The following is a 15,300-nucleotide window of genomic DNA, read 5'->3' as shown; positions in this document are numbered from 1 at the left end:
GGATTCCGGGATAACTGCATATAAATCAAAAATTTCTTGGGGTAACACTTTTTCGTTGGTTTTCCTTATTTTTGTTGATTGGGATGAAATTTTTCCTGTTTTGGGTTTGGGTTTTCTATATTTCTGTTTCTTCTGCGGTTTTTGGCTGCATTTTTGTTACCTTCAGATTTGATTAGGGAATGGTTGTTGATTGCACTGTTGTTGGTACTGGTTAGCGAATGGTGGATGGTTCCAAAACTGTTGGTTCCCCTGGTATACTGGATAAGGGTTTCCGAAGCGTCCTCTGAAAGGTTGGTTTCCTCGATTTGACTGGTTCGGGTTTGGTGGTCGCTGTGGCTGGAAACCTCTGTTTCCTCGATATTCTTGTTGATGCTGATTTGTTGATGGTTGGGTCAATGTCGAAGCTTCCTGGCAATTTCGATCAATCATTTGTCTCCATTTTATTTATCTGTTTCTTCATTGCTTCTTGTGTCGCGGTGAGTTTAGAAAATGCATTGATGAGGTTATCAGAAACTGTTTCGCTGACTTCATTAAATCCATCTTCGGATAATCTTCTTTTCGACACATATCACGAATTGTCATTGGCTGTCTGACATATGTACAGAGAGTTTGAACTGGTTCGATTGCAGGTCGTTCCGTGAGCTTTCCGCGAAGCCATCCTGGCATTGCCTTGATGAAAAGTCGTCGAACTTGTTCGTTTCGATTATCTCTAACTGAATCCAGTCGTTGTTGTCGCTGCGCTGTTTCTCTGGCATTCCTTGCTGCTTCTATTGCAACATCGGCTGCTCCTGGATCAATTGGGTCAGGAACAGCTATTTCATGAGTCGGGTAAGCTTAAGTGCTTTTTCCAGTAAACTTACAAGAAAATTTTCGGGGTATCTTTCTTCGAATCGAAATTTAATTGTTCGAGCTTCAAGACATGGATTTCTAGAAGTTGCGAGCTACTGAAATGGTCGCGTATCGCAGCGAGGCTGTTCGCTGCATTCGCTCGTGTTGCGGCGTCTAGCATTTGAGATAATCGTAGTGCGTCGCCTCGCAAGTGGAGTTTTAAGAAACTCGCATGTTGCCATACTGGTATCACTGCAACTCCAATGAATCCATTAAAGAGTTATTCGAACTGCGCGAAATCTTCTGCATCCGTTCCGCCCTAAGGTTCAACCAAGACTTCAGCGTGTGCCAATTACAGTTTGATGAATTTCAGTCTGATGTTCATCGGTGATTCTGAATTCTATATCCTTTTTCAACAATTTCTAAAATGACAGGAGTTTTTCTCCAAGACTCGGCATATAGTGCCTAAAGAACTGTACGAATCCTTTAAGTCTCCTGAACTGTTCAATAGTCTGTTTCATTCAAATGCTACGCAGGAAACTTTCAATTTTCGCTTGCTCTGGCGAAGCTCCTGCTGTTGTTACTATATTTCCTAAGAACTTCATTTTGTCCGTGCCTATTTCACATTTTCCTGGCGATAGTTTTAATCCTGATTTTCTGACACATTCAAAAATTCTCTGTATTAGTGCATCAAATGAGTGCACTGCACTTCCTATATCATCCATGAATTGTGTATTCATATCCGCTGCCAAGCATGGATCTAGGTAATGACGGATGAGTGAACTAAAACCTGTTACCGATTTGTTTAGACCTTGAGCTAGACATTTGTATGCATAAATAGAAGATGAAAAGTTAAAAGACAAAAAGTTGGACTGATATGTCATCCACAATTTGCACACAATGGTACAGTTGTGAGCAATCAAATTTTGTAATCAGTTTCTTTCCGGCGAAGTGATTTGAGGCATCTGTCATATTTGATATTGGAAAATTCGTATTTAAATAGTAATTTTAGAGCGAATGGTTGATTCTTCTTAAATTAAATAGCACACGAAGTTTGCCTGATGATTTTCAGTGCGCAAATAGCGGGCTATTATACTTTGACTGTAATAACGTTGTTATTAAACCAAAGTAATGCATTAGAGCCAATTCGATTGTTAAATCCTTCCTCAGATAAATTGGTGTGGGTGGACCTTGGGTATACAGAGGTCGTTGATGCTCCGGTTATGTTGATTTATAACTCGGAGTTATATCTGACATCGAATCGGTGTTTAGCAAATATATCGGAGTATTCGAGAAAAAAAACAATCCACTTTTAACCTTTGATCATTTGTCAACATGGAATTTTCCCAGTTGAAGCGGTCTTAAAATGTCAATCTATCATGGTCATTCGATTTCGGTTCACAAAGTTAAAGACTTTTAAGATGGGTAAAGTGATCATAAATTTCCCTTTGAATTGGTGTAAGAAAGCTTGGATTTTCACATGGTTCCGTGTTGGGAACCAGAATTTATCATATTCAGGAGCAGGTTTGATTGCTTTCGTGTTATCCGATTGATTCATTTGATAAAACTGATTGATTTCCTGTTTTAGGTTGTCTGAATTGCTCATTTTTATTAATGTTTGAGTCAATCGGGACAATTTGTTGCAAACGGTCGATTTAAGGACGGTGAATGTAGCGATTTTGCTCTTATGCAACAATGTGATCGGGTGATCTGTAATGTTGAGTGCCGGAATGTACAGTTTACTATCTGATGTTGTCTCATTGATTGAGGATATCAGATATGTTTAAATCATCTTCAAACTCGGAGTTGGGATGACTGTTCCGATCTGATTCGGTAAAACATTCCAGAAGTATTGTTTTATTTGGTGGGATAACGTATTTCTTTGAAAGAATAAGGGGTATACGGAGGGTTCGTTTTTTGTGTCGCTTGGACGTCGCTGTTTTGATTTCGTTGATTTGAACTGTTAAAATTGAAAACTTCAGAAGATCGTATTTCGTACAAATTTGAACGTCGTGTTTTTTGTAGAAACAATTTCATCGAGTTTGTGGTAGGTAGAACAAGGAAGTTTTCTCTAAAGCTAATTACTGCAATCCGGAAGGTTATTGTCGCTCCAATTTCTATTGGTACGAGTTGTCCTACTGCCATGCGTTTTCCTTTCAGTTTTGATTTTTGGGTTTGGATCCGTTCAAATAATGCTTTATTGGTGGTAAGAACGTTAAAGTTTCCTGGGATATTACATTTGCACAGGCTCCAGTATCAACTAGAGCACGTCTAAATGTTTTATGAGCAAATTGCAATCTGACAAACGAAAGGGTTTTGTCGGATTCCGGGATAACTGCATATAAATCAAAGATTTCTTGAGGTAACACTTTTTTGTTGGTTTTCCTTATTTTTGTTGATTGGGATGAAACTTTTCCTGTTTTGGGTTTTGCTTTAAGATTTTTTGCTAAATGATTCGGTATATGAAATAGCTTGAACAAATTTAAAGTTTTTCTGAGCACGCTATTCATGCGATAAAACTTTGAAATGAGTCAATTTATTTCATAGAGCAAATCAACTGGCGAGAGTTTTCACGTTTTCTAAGCGAGCTATTGAGGCGATGAAACTTTGATTTCTTTCAAGATTTTTCATAGCGCAGATCGGTTTGCAAAAAGCTATTAATCTTCAAGGAGGTTGCTGTATTTTATTGGTTCATTTCAGAATGAAATTAATCTGAAAAGCCAAAACTTCGCGAAAATGGACAGTTAATTTCTAGCCATGAAAATGAATTGAGTTTATCTTGTCTGCAGAATAGAATTTAAGTCAAAAACTATTCGAGAACAGTCCAGACTTAAGAAACTTTGGAGGTTTAGCGATACCTATGTTAAACTTTTTTGGTCAAGACAGCAGGAAGAATAACTTCCTCAACGATTGACCCAGTAGTTTGAATGTAAGTGTTGTTGGATAAAAAAAGCCAAAAGCGACCTCCATTTTTTGAAGTAAAATTCTCAGACCGAATTCAGGAAAATGAATTGCATCATAATAATATTGGCAAAATTCTCAGCAACATTTTTTTGTTTATCATTAGACCCATCCTTTTTGTTTATTATTATACCCAGAAGGTATTCAATCATTTGAGCTCCAAACAATGGATGAAAATCTTACCTTAATTTGTTCGAAAAACTTTTTTGATCGTCTCACTTTTCCTTGCATGGAATCTAGTTTTTCTGGTTCATCTACATTCCCAATAGTTGATAAAGCCACACTGCGCAGCCTACTGAAACAAACAGGCGCGGATTTAGGATTTTCTCGAGGGGGGATTTTCACAACCTCCCCCTCCCAGTCTCTTAGGGATACGACCCCCTGCCGACCCAATGGGGCTCACTTTTGTATTAATTTGAGATATTTATTTTTGGCTGACGGACTCCAAAATTTACAGAATCTTGCGTTCATTCAAAGAATGTTGAAAATCATGGGATGTTTGAGAGATATATTCCAAACAACCCACGGTTCTTCTTTATGATGGTCTTGCAGTGTAGTAGGATAGTAGGAATGAGAAAATGTGGCGGCGTGAGATCAAGTTGATGTTAAGATCAGTCCGTCAATGATGTGACAATCTGCCACTCCTGGTGAAATTTTGATGCTAATTGTTGCGCGTTGGAAGTTTTGTTTTTGAAACCGAATAGGGGTGCCTACGACTAGCGAGTTTCAGAAATTATGAGTGTTGAATTTCAACTAACTTCTTATTTAATTAAGTTTTATACCGACTAAGATTGAACAATCATTTTAAACTTGATGCAGAGCTTGGACCTTATGTCATTAACCTGTCTAGACAATGTCATAAATCTGCTGCTTTATGTTTTTTCCATTATATTTTTTTATGTTTTCAGATTTATATATTTTTCCTTTTGTTTAAGATCTCGAATTTCGTATTTCATTTGATAAAACGGGCAGTGCTCTGTAACCCAATTGGGATCGTTAACTGTCCCCTCACTGTTTCTGGTGCTTCATGTTAAAATTCTCGTTGTATGCATATTTACCACAAACAATGAGAAATAAATTCTTTCTTTCTTTATTTCTGACTGAATTAAAGTCTTTTTTGGACACGTTGTATATCACACAGTGAGAGTGAGGCTAAGATAGTTTTATTTAGTCAGTGAGTTATCAAAAGAAACGTGAACATCTGTAGCCATATAAAAACTAGGTAATTATCCTGTCCTAAGTGTTTTTTATTCTGTTAATAGTGGAACCAGATCCAAACTATAATTTATTATTGGTTATAATTTAGATATTTTATCCCTATAAAATATTAAAGACTAACCAATCACACTCCATCAAACTAACAACCCACTTATTTGTAAGTGCTGCAATTACTTGTAATTTCAGCACCAGAGCAATTTGAATTTAACTTACAACTTAATTGCTTTCTCCAAGAGACCGACTCGTAACAAAACCAGTATACTCTAGATCTATGGAGACTAAGAGATATAAGAGTAAGATTAAGATCGGTATTAGACTAAGAAGTTGCACGAATCTATCCGGCCGAAAATAAGATAGCGTGACGAGCAGACGGTGTACCCTATCTGAAATTACTCTATGAGTTGACCTCCCATCTTGGCTCATCTGGTGCGACCAAAAGTCTCGAAAAAGACCTTAAAAACAAATTAGCTTAGAACTAACGAAATAGATTAGACTTAGACAAAAATCATTTCCAAAAATGTTACATGACAACAATTTAATTGAAATGTCTCTACGACTCAATAGATCAGAGCCATTATTCCGAACAATACAAAAACTGCCCGGTATTGGAAAAAGACCTCGGACAAGAGACGATACACGACTACAAAGGAACTTACCATTAAATTCATGATCGTACGGCAAAAGCCAACACAAACTTTTATATTTAGAATTATATTAGCAATGAATTTAGATTTTCATTTGCAAACATAGTATCTTTGAAGGATTATCTTCAAGGACAATTACAGGCGCTAAACTGATTATTGTACAATAACGACTGATAAAAACATCTCTAGTCGTTCTCTTCAAAAAAGATAAAAAGATATCTGGAAAAAATATTTATTGAAAATAAATTATAAAAATTAGTTAGTAAAAACACCAATTGTTAGTATATATAAACCATCTCATCATCTCAGCTTCAAGACCTAAAACATAACAGCGAATCATAAATCCACTAACATCATCAAAAACTAATAAAACAAAAATTTTCTATCAATTAAACCTTAACTTAATTTATAAAGGTCTATCCTATTTCTTATTTTCATTCAAATTAAACTTCTTGAACTTAACAGATCTTCAAGGCTTTCCTTGGATCGTTAATTCACTCTTACCTAAATTAAATTTAATTTCATTAATTTTATATCCTGATCATCAAGGCTTATCCTTGGATCAAATAGAACAATTTGGTTCTCCCCCTCACAATTAATAAAGTGTCTAACGACCTCAAACGTCGATTCACTACCCAACCCTTTCTCAAGACCCAGAACTAATAGAAATTTTTGATTCACACTAATCATTCTAATTAGGATAAACAGTGAAGAACTTCGGTTATTCAATCTTCACTTGACCCCCCTCTTACCTGACCCAATATAATACTTAAACTTAGTTAGTTTAAAATAGTATCTAACGAACTACTTGTGTTCTAATTATACCTGAACCTTGTGGATCGATTTACTATTCTCCAACCCTTGATCACAATCACTAGCCCTAAGTAATATTAAGTAAGTTAACACCTTAACCTATACTAGCTACGAGAAAGTAAAAATCAGTCTCAGGAATCGATATACACTTTTCTCTCCAACCCTGAATACATGACCCAAGTTAGGCTAACCCGAAAAAATCGTAAGCACTATTAGTTTAAGACATTAAAAATCACTAATCCCAAAATTGTATCCGTCATCCTAAACCTTGTGTCACTAGACAATCTAGGAAATAAACAAACAATCATATTACACAATTGTGAAATAAAAACAACGAAAAATATGACCTCGTAATCACTCCACACAAGACTGATAAAAACATCTCTAGTCGTTCTCTTCAAAAATATAAAAAGATATCTGGAAAAAATATTTGTTGAAAATAAATTATAAAAATTAGTTAGTAAAAACACCAATTGTTAGTATATATAAACCATCTCATCATCTCAGCTTCAAGACCTAAAACATAACAGCGAATCATAAATCCACTAACATCATCAAAAATTTTCTATCAATTAAACCTTAACTTAATTTATAAAGGCCTATCCTATTTCTTATTTTCATTTAAATTAAACTTCTTAGGATTTAGGATTTTCTCGAGGGGGGATTTTCACAACCTCCCCCTCCCAGCCCCTTAGGGATACGACCCCCTGCCGACCCAATGGGGCCCACTTTTGTATTAATTTGAGATATTTATTTTTGGCTGACGGACTCCAAAATTTACAGAATCTTGCGTTCATTCAAAGAATGTTGAAAATCATGGGATGTTTGAGAGATATATTCCAAACAACCCACGGTTCTTCTTTATGATGGTCTTGCAGTGTAGTAGGATAGTAGGAATGAGAAAATGTGGCGGCGTGAGATCAAGTTGATGTTAAGATCAGTCCGTCAATGATGTGACAAGCTGCCACTCCTGGTGAAATTTTGATGCTAATTGTTGCGCGTTGGAAGTTTTGTTTTTGAAACCGAATAGGGATGCCTACGACTAGCGAGTTTCAGAAATTATGAGTGTTGAATTTCAACTAACTTCTTATTTAATTAAGTTTTATACCGACTAAGATTGAACAATCATTTTAAACTTGATGCAGAGCTTGGACCTTATGTCATTAACCTGTCTAGACAATGTCATAAATCTGCTGCTTTATGTTTTTTCCATTATATTTTTTTATGTTTTCAGATTTATATATTTTTCCTTTTGTTTAAGATCTCGAATTTCGTATTTCATTTGATAAAACGGGCAGTGCTCTGTAACCCAATTGGGATCGTTAACTGTCCCCTCACTGTTTCTGGTGCTTCATGTTAAAATTCTCGTTGTATGCATTTTTACCACAAACAATGAGAAATAAATTCTTTCTTTCTTTATTTCTGACTGAATTAAAGTCTTTTTTGGACACGTTGTATATCACACAGTGAGAGTGAGGCTAAGATAGTTTTATTTAGTCAGTGAGTTATCAAAAGAAACGTGAACATCTGTAGCCATATAAAAACTAGGTAATTATCCTGTCCTAAGTGTTTTTTATTCTGTTAATAGTGGAACCAGATCCAAACTATAATTTATTATTGGTTATAATTTAGATATTTTATCCCTATAAAATATTAAAGACTAACCAATCACACTCCATCAAACTAACAACCCACTTATTTGTAAGTGCTGCAATTACTTGTAATTTCAGCACCAGAGCAATTTGAATTTAACTTACAACTTAATTGCTTTCTCCAAGAGACCGACTCGTAACAAAACCAGTATACTCTAGATCTATGGAGACTAAGAGATATAAGAGTAAGATTAAGATCGGTATTAGACTAAGAAGTTGCACGAATCTATCCGGCCGAAAATAAGATAGCGTGACGAGCAGACGGTGTACCCTATCTGAAATTACTCTATGAGTTGACCTCCCATCTTGGCTCATCTGGTGCGACCAAAAGTCTCGAAAAAGACCTTAAAAACAAATTAGCTTAGAACTAACGAAATAGATTAGACTTAGACAAAAATCATTTCCAAAAATGTTACATGACAACAATTTAATTGAAATGTCTCTACGACTCAATAGATCAGAGCCATTATTCCGAACAATACAAAAACTGCCCGGTATTGGAAAAAGACCTCGGACAAGAGACGATACACGACTACAAAGGAACTTACCATTAAATTCATGATCGTACGGCAAAAGCCAACACAAACTTTTATATTTAGAATTATATTAGCAATGAATTTAGATTTTCATTTGCAAACATAGTATCTTTGAAGGATTATCTTCAAGGACAATTACAGGCGCTAAACTGATTATTGTACAATAACGACTGATAAAAACATCTCTAGTCGTTCTCTTCAAAAAAGATAAAAAGATATCTGGAAAAAATATTTATTGAAAATAAATTATAAAAATTAGTTAGTAAAAACACCAATTGTTAGTATATATAAACCATCTCATCATCTCAGCTTCAAGACCTAAAACATAACAGCGAATCATAAATCCACTAACATCATCAAAAACTAATAAAACAAAAATTTTCTATCAATTAAACCTTAACTTAATTTATAAAGGTCTATCCTATTTCTTATTTTCATTCAAATTAAACTTCTTGAACTTAACAGATCTTCAAGGCTTTCCTTGGATCGTTAATTCACTCTTACCTAAATTAAATTTAATTTCATTAATTTTATATCCTGATCATCAAGGCTTATCCTTGGATCAAATAGAACAATTTTGTTCTCCCCCTCACAATTAATAAAGTGTCTAACGACCTCAAACGTCGATTCACTACCCAACCCTTTCTCAAGACCCAGAACTAATAGAAATTTTTGATTCACACTAATCATTCTAATTAGGATAAACAGTGAAGAACTTCGGTTATTCAATCTTCACTTGACCCCCCTCTTACCTTACCCAATATAATACTTAAACTTAGTTAGTTTAAAATAGTATCTAACGAACTACTTGTGTTCTAATTATACCTGAACCTTGTGGATCGATTTACTATTCTCCAACCCTTGATCACAATCACTACCCCTAAGTAATATTAAGTAAGTTAACACCTTAACCTATACTAGCTACGAGAAAGTAAAAATCAGTCTCAGGAATCGATATACACTTTTCTCTCCAACCCTGAATACATGACCCAAGTTAGGCTAACCCGAAAAAATCGTAAGCACTATTAGTTTAAGACATTAAAAATCACTAATCCCAAAATTGCATCCGTCATCCTAAACCTTGTGTCACTAGACAATCTAGGAAATAAACAAACAATCATATTACACAATTGTGAAATAAAAACAACGAAAAATATGACCTCGTAATCACTCCACACAAGACTGATAAAAACATCTCTAGTCGTTCTCTTCAAAAATATAAAAAGATATCTGGAAAAAATATTTGTTGAAAATAAATTATAAAAATTAGTTAGTAAAAACACCAATTGTTAGTATATATAAACCATCTCATCATCTCAGCTTCAAGACCTAAAACATAACAGCGAATCATAAATCCACTAACATCATCAAAAATTTTCTATCAATTAAACCTTAACTTAATTTATAAAGGCCTATCCTATTTCTTATTTTCATTTAAATTAAACTTCTTGAACTTGACAGATCTTCAAGGCTTTCCTTGGATCGTTAATTCACTCTTACCTAAATTAAATTTAATTCCATTAATTTTATATCCTGATCATCAAGGCTTATCCTTGGATCAAATAGAACAATTTTGTTCTCCCCCTCACAATTAATAAAGTGTCTAACGACCTCAAACGTCGATTCACTACCCAACCCTTTCTCAAGACCCAGAACTAATAGAAATTTTTCATTCACACTAATCATTCTAATTAGGATAAACAGAGAAGAACTTCGGTTATTCATCCTTCACTTGACCCCCCTCTTACCTGACCCAATATAATACTTAAACTTAGTTAGTTTAAAATAGTATCTAACGAACTAATTGTGTTCTAATTATACCTGAACCTTGTGGATCGATTTACTATTCTCCAACCCTTGATCACAATCACTAGCCCTAAGTAATATTAAGTAAGTTAACACCTTAACCTATACTAGCTACGAGAAAGTAAAAATCATTCTCAGAAATCGATATACAGTTTTCTCTCCAACCCTGAATACATGACCCAAGTTAGGCTAACCCGAAAAAATCGTAAGCACTAATAGTTTAAGACATTAAAAATCACTAATCCCAAAATTGCATCCGTCATCCTAAACCTTGTGTCACTAGACAATCTAGGAAATAAACAAACAATCATATTACACAATTGTGAAATAAAAACAACGAAAAATAAGACCTCGTAATCACTCCACACAAGACTGATAAAAACATCTCTAGTCGTTCTCTTCAAAAAAATAAAAAAATATCTGGAAAAAATATTTGTTGAAAATAAATTATAAAAATTAGTTAGTAAAAACACCAATTGTTAGTATATATAAACCATCTCATCATCTCAGCTTCAAGACCTAAAACATAACAGCGAATCATAAATCCACTAACATCATCAAAAATTTTCTATCAATTAAACCTTAACTTAATTTATAAAGGCCTATCCTATTTCTTATTTTCATTTAAATTAAACTTCTTGAACTTGACAGATCTTCAAGGCTTTCCTTGGATCGTTAATTCACTCTTACCTAAATTAAATTTAATTCCATTAATTTTATATCCTGATCATCAAGGCTTATCCTTGGATCAAATAGAACAATTTTGTTCTCCCCCTCACAATTAATAAAGTGTCTAACGACCTCAAACGTCGATTCACTACCCAACCCTTTCTCAAGACCCAGAACTAATAGAAATTTTTCATTCACACTAATCATTCTAATTAGGATAAACAGAGAAGAACTTTGGTTATTCATCCTTCACTTGACCCCCCTCTTACCTGACCCAATATAATACTTAAACTTAGTTAGTTTAAAATAGTATCTAACGAACTAATTGTGTTCTAATTATACCTGAACCTTGTGGATCGATTTACTATTCTCCAACCCTTGATCACAATCACTAGCCCTAAGTAATATTAAGTAAGTTAACACCTTAACCTATACTAGCTACGAGAAAGTAAAAATCATTCTCAGAAATCGATATACAGTTTTCTCTCCAACCCTGAATACATGACCCAAGTTAGGCTATACTTAAACTTAGTTAGTTTAAAATAGTATCTAACGAACTAATTGTGTTCTAATTATACCTGAACCTTGTGGATCGATTTACTATTCTCCAACCCTTGATCACAATCACTAGCCCTAAGTAATATTAAGTAAGTTAACACCTTAACCTATACTAGCTACGAGAAAGTAAAAATCATTCTCAGAAATCGATATACAGTTTTCTCTCCAACCCTGAATACATGACCCAAGTTAGGCTAACCCGAAAAAATCGTAAGCACTAATAGTTTAAGACATTAAAAATCACTAATCCCAAAATTGCATCCGTCATCCTAAACCTTGTGTCACTAGACAATCTAGGAAATAAACAAACAATCATATTACACAATTGTGAAATAAAAACAACGAAAAATATGACCTCGTAATCACTCCACACAAGACTGATAAAAAAATCTCTAGTCGTTCTCTTCAAAAAAATAAAAAAAAATCTGGAAAAAATATTTGTTGAAAATAAATTATAAAAATTAGTTAGTAAAAACACCAATTGTTAGTATATATAAACCATCTCATCATCTCAGCTTCAAGACCTAAAACATAACAGCGAATCATAAATCCACTAACATCATCAAAAATTTTCTATCAATTAAACCTTAACTTAATTTATAAAGGCCTATCCTATTTCTTATTTTCATTTAAATTAAACTTCTTGAACTTGACAGATCTTCAAGGCTTTCCTTGGATCGTTAATTCACTCTTACCTAAATTAAATTTAATTCCATTAATTTTATATCCTGATCATCAAGGCTTATCCTTGGATCAAATAGAACAATTTTGTTCTCCCCCTCACAATTAATAAAGTGTCTAACGACCTCAAACGTCGATTCACTACCCAACCCTTTCTCAAGACCCAGAACTAATAGAAATTTTTCATTCACACTAATCATTCTAATTAGGATAAACAGAGAAGAACTTCGGTTATTCATCCTTCACTTGACCCCCCTCTTACCTGACCCAATATAATACTTAAACTTAGTTAGTTTAAAATAGTATCTAACGAACTAATTGTGTTCTAATTATACCTGAACCTTGTGGATCGATTTACTATTCTCCAACCCTTGATCACAATCACTAGCCCTAAGTAATATTAAGTAAGTTAACACCTTAACCTATACTAGCTACGAGAAAGTAAAAATCATTCTCAGAAATCGATATACAGTTTTCTCTCCAACCCTGAATACATGACCCAAGTTAGGCTAACCCGAAAAAATCGTAAGCACTAATAGTTTAAGACATTAAAAATCACTAATCCCAAAATTGCATCCGTCATCCTAAACCTTGTGTCACTAGACAATCTAGGAAATAAACAAACAATCATATTACACAATTGTGAAATAAAAACACGATAAATATGACCTCGTAATCACTCCACACAAGACTGATAAAAACATCTCTAGTCGTTCTCTTCAAAAAAAATAAAAAGATATCTGGAAAAAATATTTATTGAAAATAAATTATAAAAATTAGTTAGTAAAAACACCAATTGTTAGTATATATAAACCATCTCATCATCTCAGCTTCAAGACCTAAAACATAACAGCGAATCATAAATCCACTAACATCATCAAAAACTAATAAAACAAAAATTTTCTATCAATTAAACCTTAACTTAATTTATAAAGGTCTATCCTATTTCTTATTTTCATTCAAATTAAACTTCTTGAACTTAACAGATCTTCAAGGCTTTCATTGGATCGTTAATTCACTCTTACCTAAATTAAATTTTATTTCATTAATTTTATATCCTGATCATCAAGGCTTATCCTTGGATCAAATAGAACAATTTTGTTCTCCCCCTCACAATTAATAAAGTGTCTAACGACCTCAAACGTCGATTCACTACCCAACCCTTTCTCAAGACCCAGAACTAATAGAAATTTTTTATTCACACTAATCATTCTAATTAGGATAAACAGTGAAGAACTTCGGTTATTCATTCTTCACTTGACCCCCCTCTTACCTGACCCAATATAATACTTAAACTTAGTTAGTTTAAAATAGTATCTAACGAACTACTTGTGTTCTAATTATACCTGAACCTTGTGGATCGATTTACTATTCTCCAACCCTTGATCACTATCACTACCCCTAAGTAATATTAAGTAAGTTAACACCTTAACCTATACTAGCTACGAGAAAGTAAAAATCATTCTCAGGAATCGATATACACTTTTCTCTCCAACCCTGAATACATGACCCAGGTTAGGCTAACCCGAAAAAATCGTAAGCACTATTAGTTAAAGACATTAAAAATCACTAATCCCAAAATTGCATCCGTCATCCTAAACCTTGTGTCACTAGACAATCTAGGAAATAAACAAACAATCATATTACACAATTGTGAAATAAAAACAACGAAAAATATGACCTCGTAATCACTCCACACAAGACGGATAAAAACATCTCTAGTCGTTCTCTTCAAAAAAACAAAAAGATATCTGGAAAAAATATTTGTTGAAAATAAATTATAGAAATTAGCTAGTAAAAACACCAATTGTTAGTATATATAAACCATCTCATCATTTCAGCTTCATGACCTAAAACATAACAGCGAATCATAAACCCACTAACATTATCAAAAACTAATAAAACAAAAATTTTCTATCAATTAAACCTTAACTTAATTTATAAAGGCCTATCCTATTTCTTATTTTCATTTAGATTAAACTTCTTGAACTTGACAGATCTTCAAGGCTTTCCTTGGATCGTTAATTCACTCTTACCTAAATTAAATTTAATTCCATTAATTTTATATCCTGATCATCAAGGCTTATCCTTGGATCAAATAGAACAATTTTGTTCTCCCCCTCACAATTAAAAAAGTGTCTAACGACCTCAAACGTCGATTCACTACCCAACTCTTTCTCAAGACCCAGAATTAATAGAAATTTTTCATTCACACTAATCATTCTAATTAGGATAAACAGAGAAGAACTTCGGTTATTCATCCTTCACTTGACCCCCCTCTTACCTGACCCAACATAATACTTAAACTTAGTTAGTTTAAAATAGTATCTAACGAACTAATTGTGTTCTAATTATACCTGAACCTTGTGGATCAATTTACTATTCTCCAACCCTTGATCACAATCACTAGCCCTAAGTAATATTAAGTAAGTTAACACCTTAACCTATACTAGCTACGAGAAAGTAAAAATCATTCTCAGAAATCGATATACAGTTTTCTCTCCAACCCCGAATACATGACCCAAGATAGGCTAACCCGAAAAAATCGTAAGCACTAATAGTTTAAGACATTAAAAATCACTAATCACAAAATTGCATCCGTCATCCTAAACCTTGTGTCACTAGACAATCTAGGAAATAAACAAACAATCATATTACACAATTGTGAAATAAAAACACGATAAATATGACCTCGTAATCACTCCACACAAACAAACAATAGGACACATTAGAACAAAACGACAGACAATCACGAGCAAAATTTTAAGCAAACAAAGACAAAAGAATTATAAGGAATCTATAACACATGCGCAAAACATACACAAGTAAACAGACAAGCAAGTGTAGCACGCATACTTTTTCCAGGATTTTTTTCTTCATCAATAAACAAAATAGTTTTAGATGCACAAATAAAAGAATATAATACAAAAATAT

General features: G+C 33.6%; 1 protein-coding gene across 1 annotated transcript in view; it reads right to left on the bottom strand.

The window, feature by feature from the left end:
- LOC134838602 (uncharacterized) overlaps positions 1-15,300 on the bottom strand; it is a 155,492-nt gene that overhangs the window by 82,754 nt on the left and 57,438 nt on the right. The window contains exon 7 of the mRNA XM_063854109.1: positions 3,973-4,084. Within this exon, the coding sequence (XP_063710179.1) occupies positions 3,973-4,084 (112 nt within the window). The remainder of the gene's footprint in view (positions 1-3,972; positions 4,085-15,300) is intronic.

Source organism: Symsagittifera roscoffensis, chromosome 1, assembly GCF_963678635.1.
Source record: "Symsagittifera roscoffensis chromosome 1, txSymRosc1.1, whole genome shotgun sequence".
In the NCBI taxonomy this organism is placed as follows: Eukaryota; Metazoa; Xenacoelomorpha; order Acoela; family Convolutidae; genus Symsagittifera; species Symsagittifera roscoffensis.
Note: the sequence above shows the minus strand (reverse complement) of the source record. Positions and strands in the feature narration are given on the sequence as shown.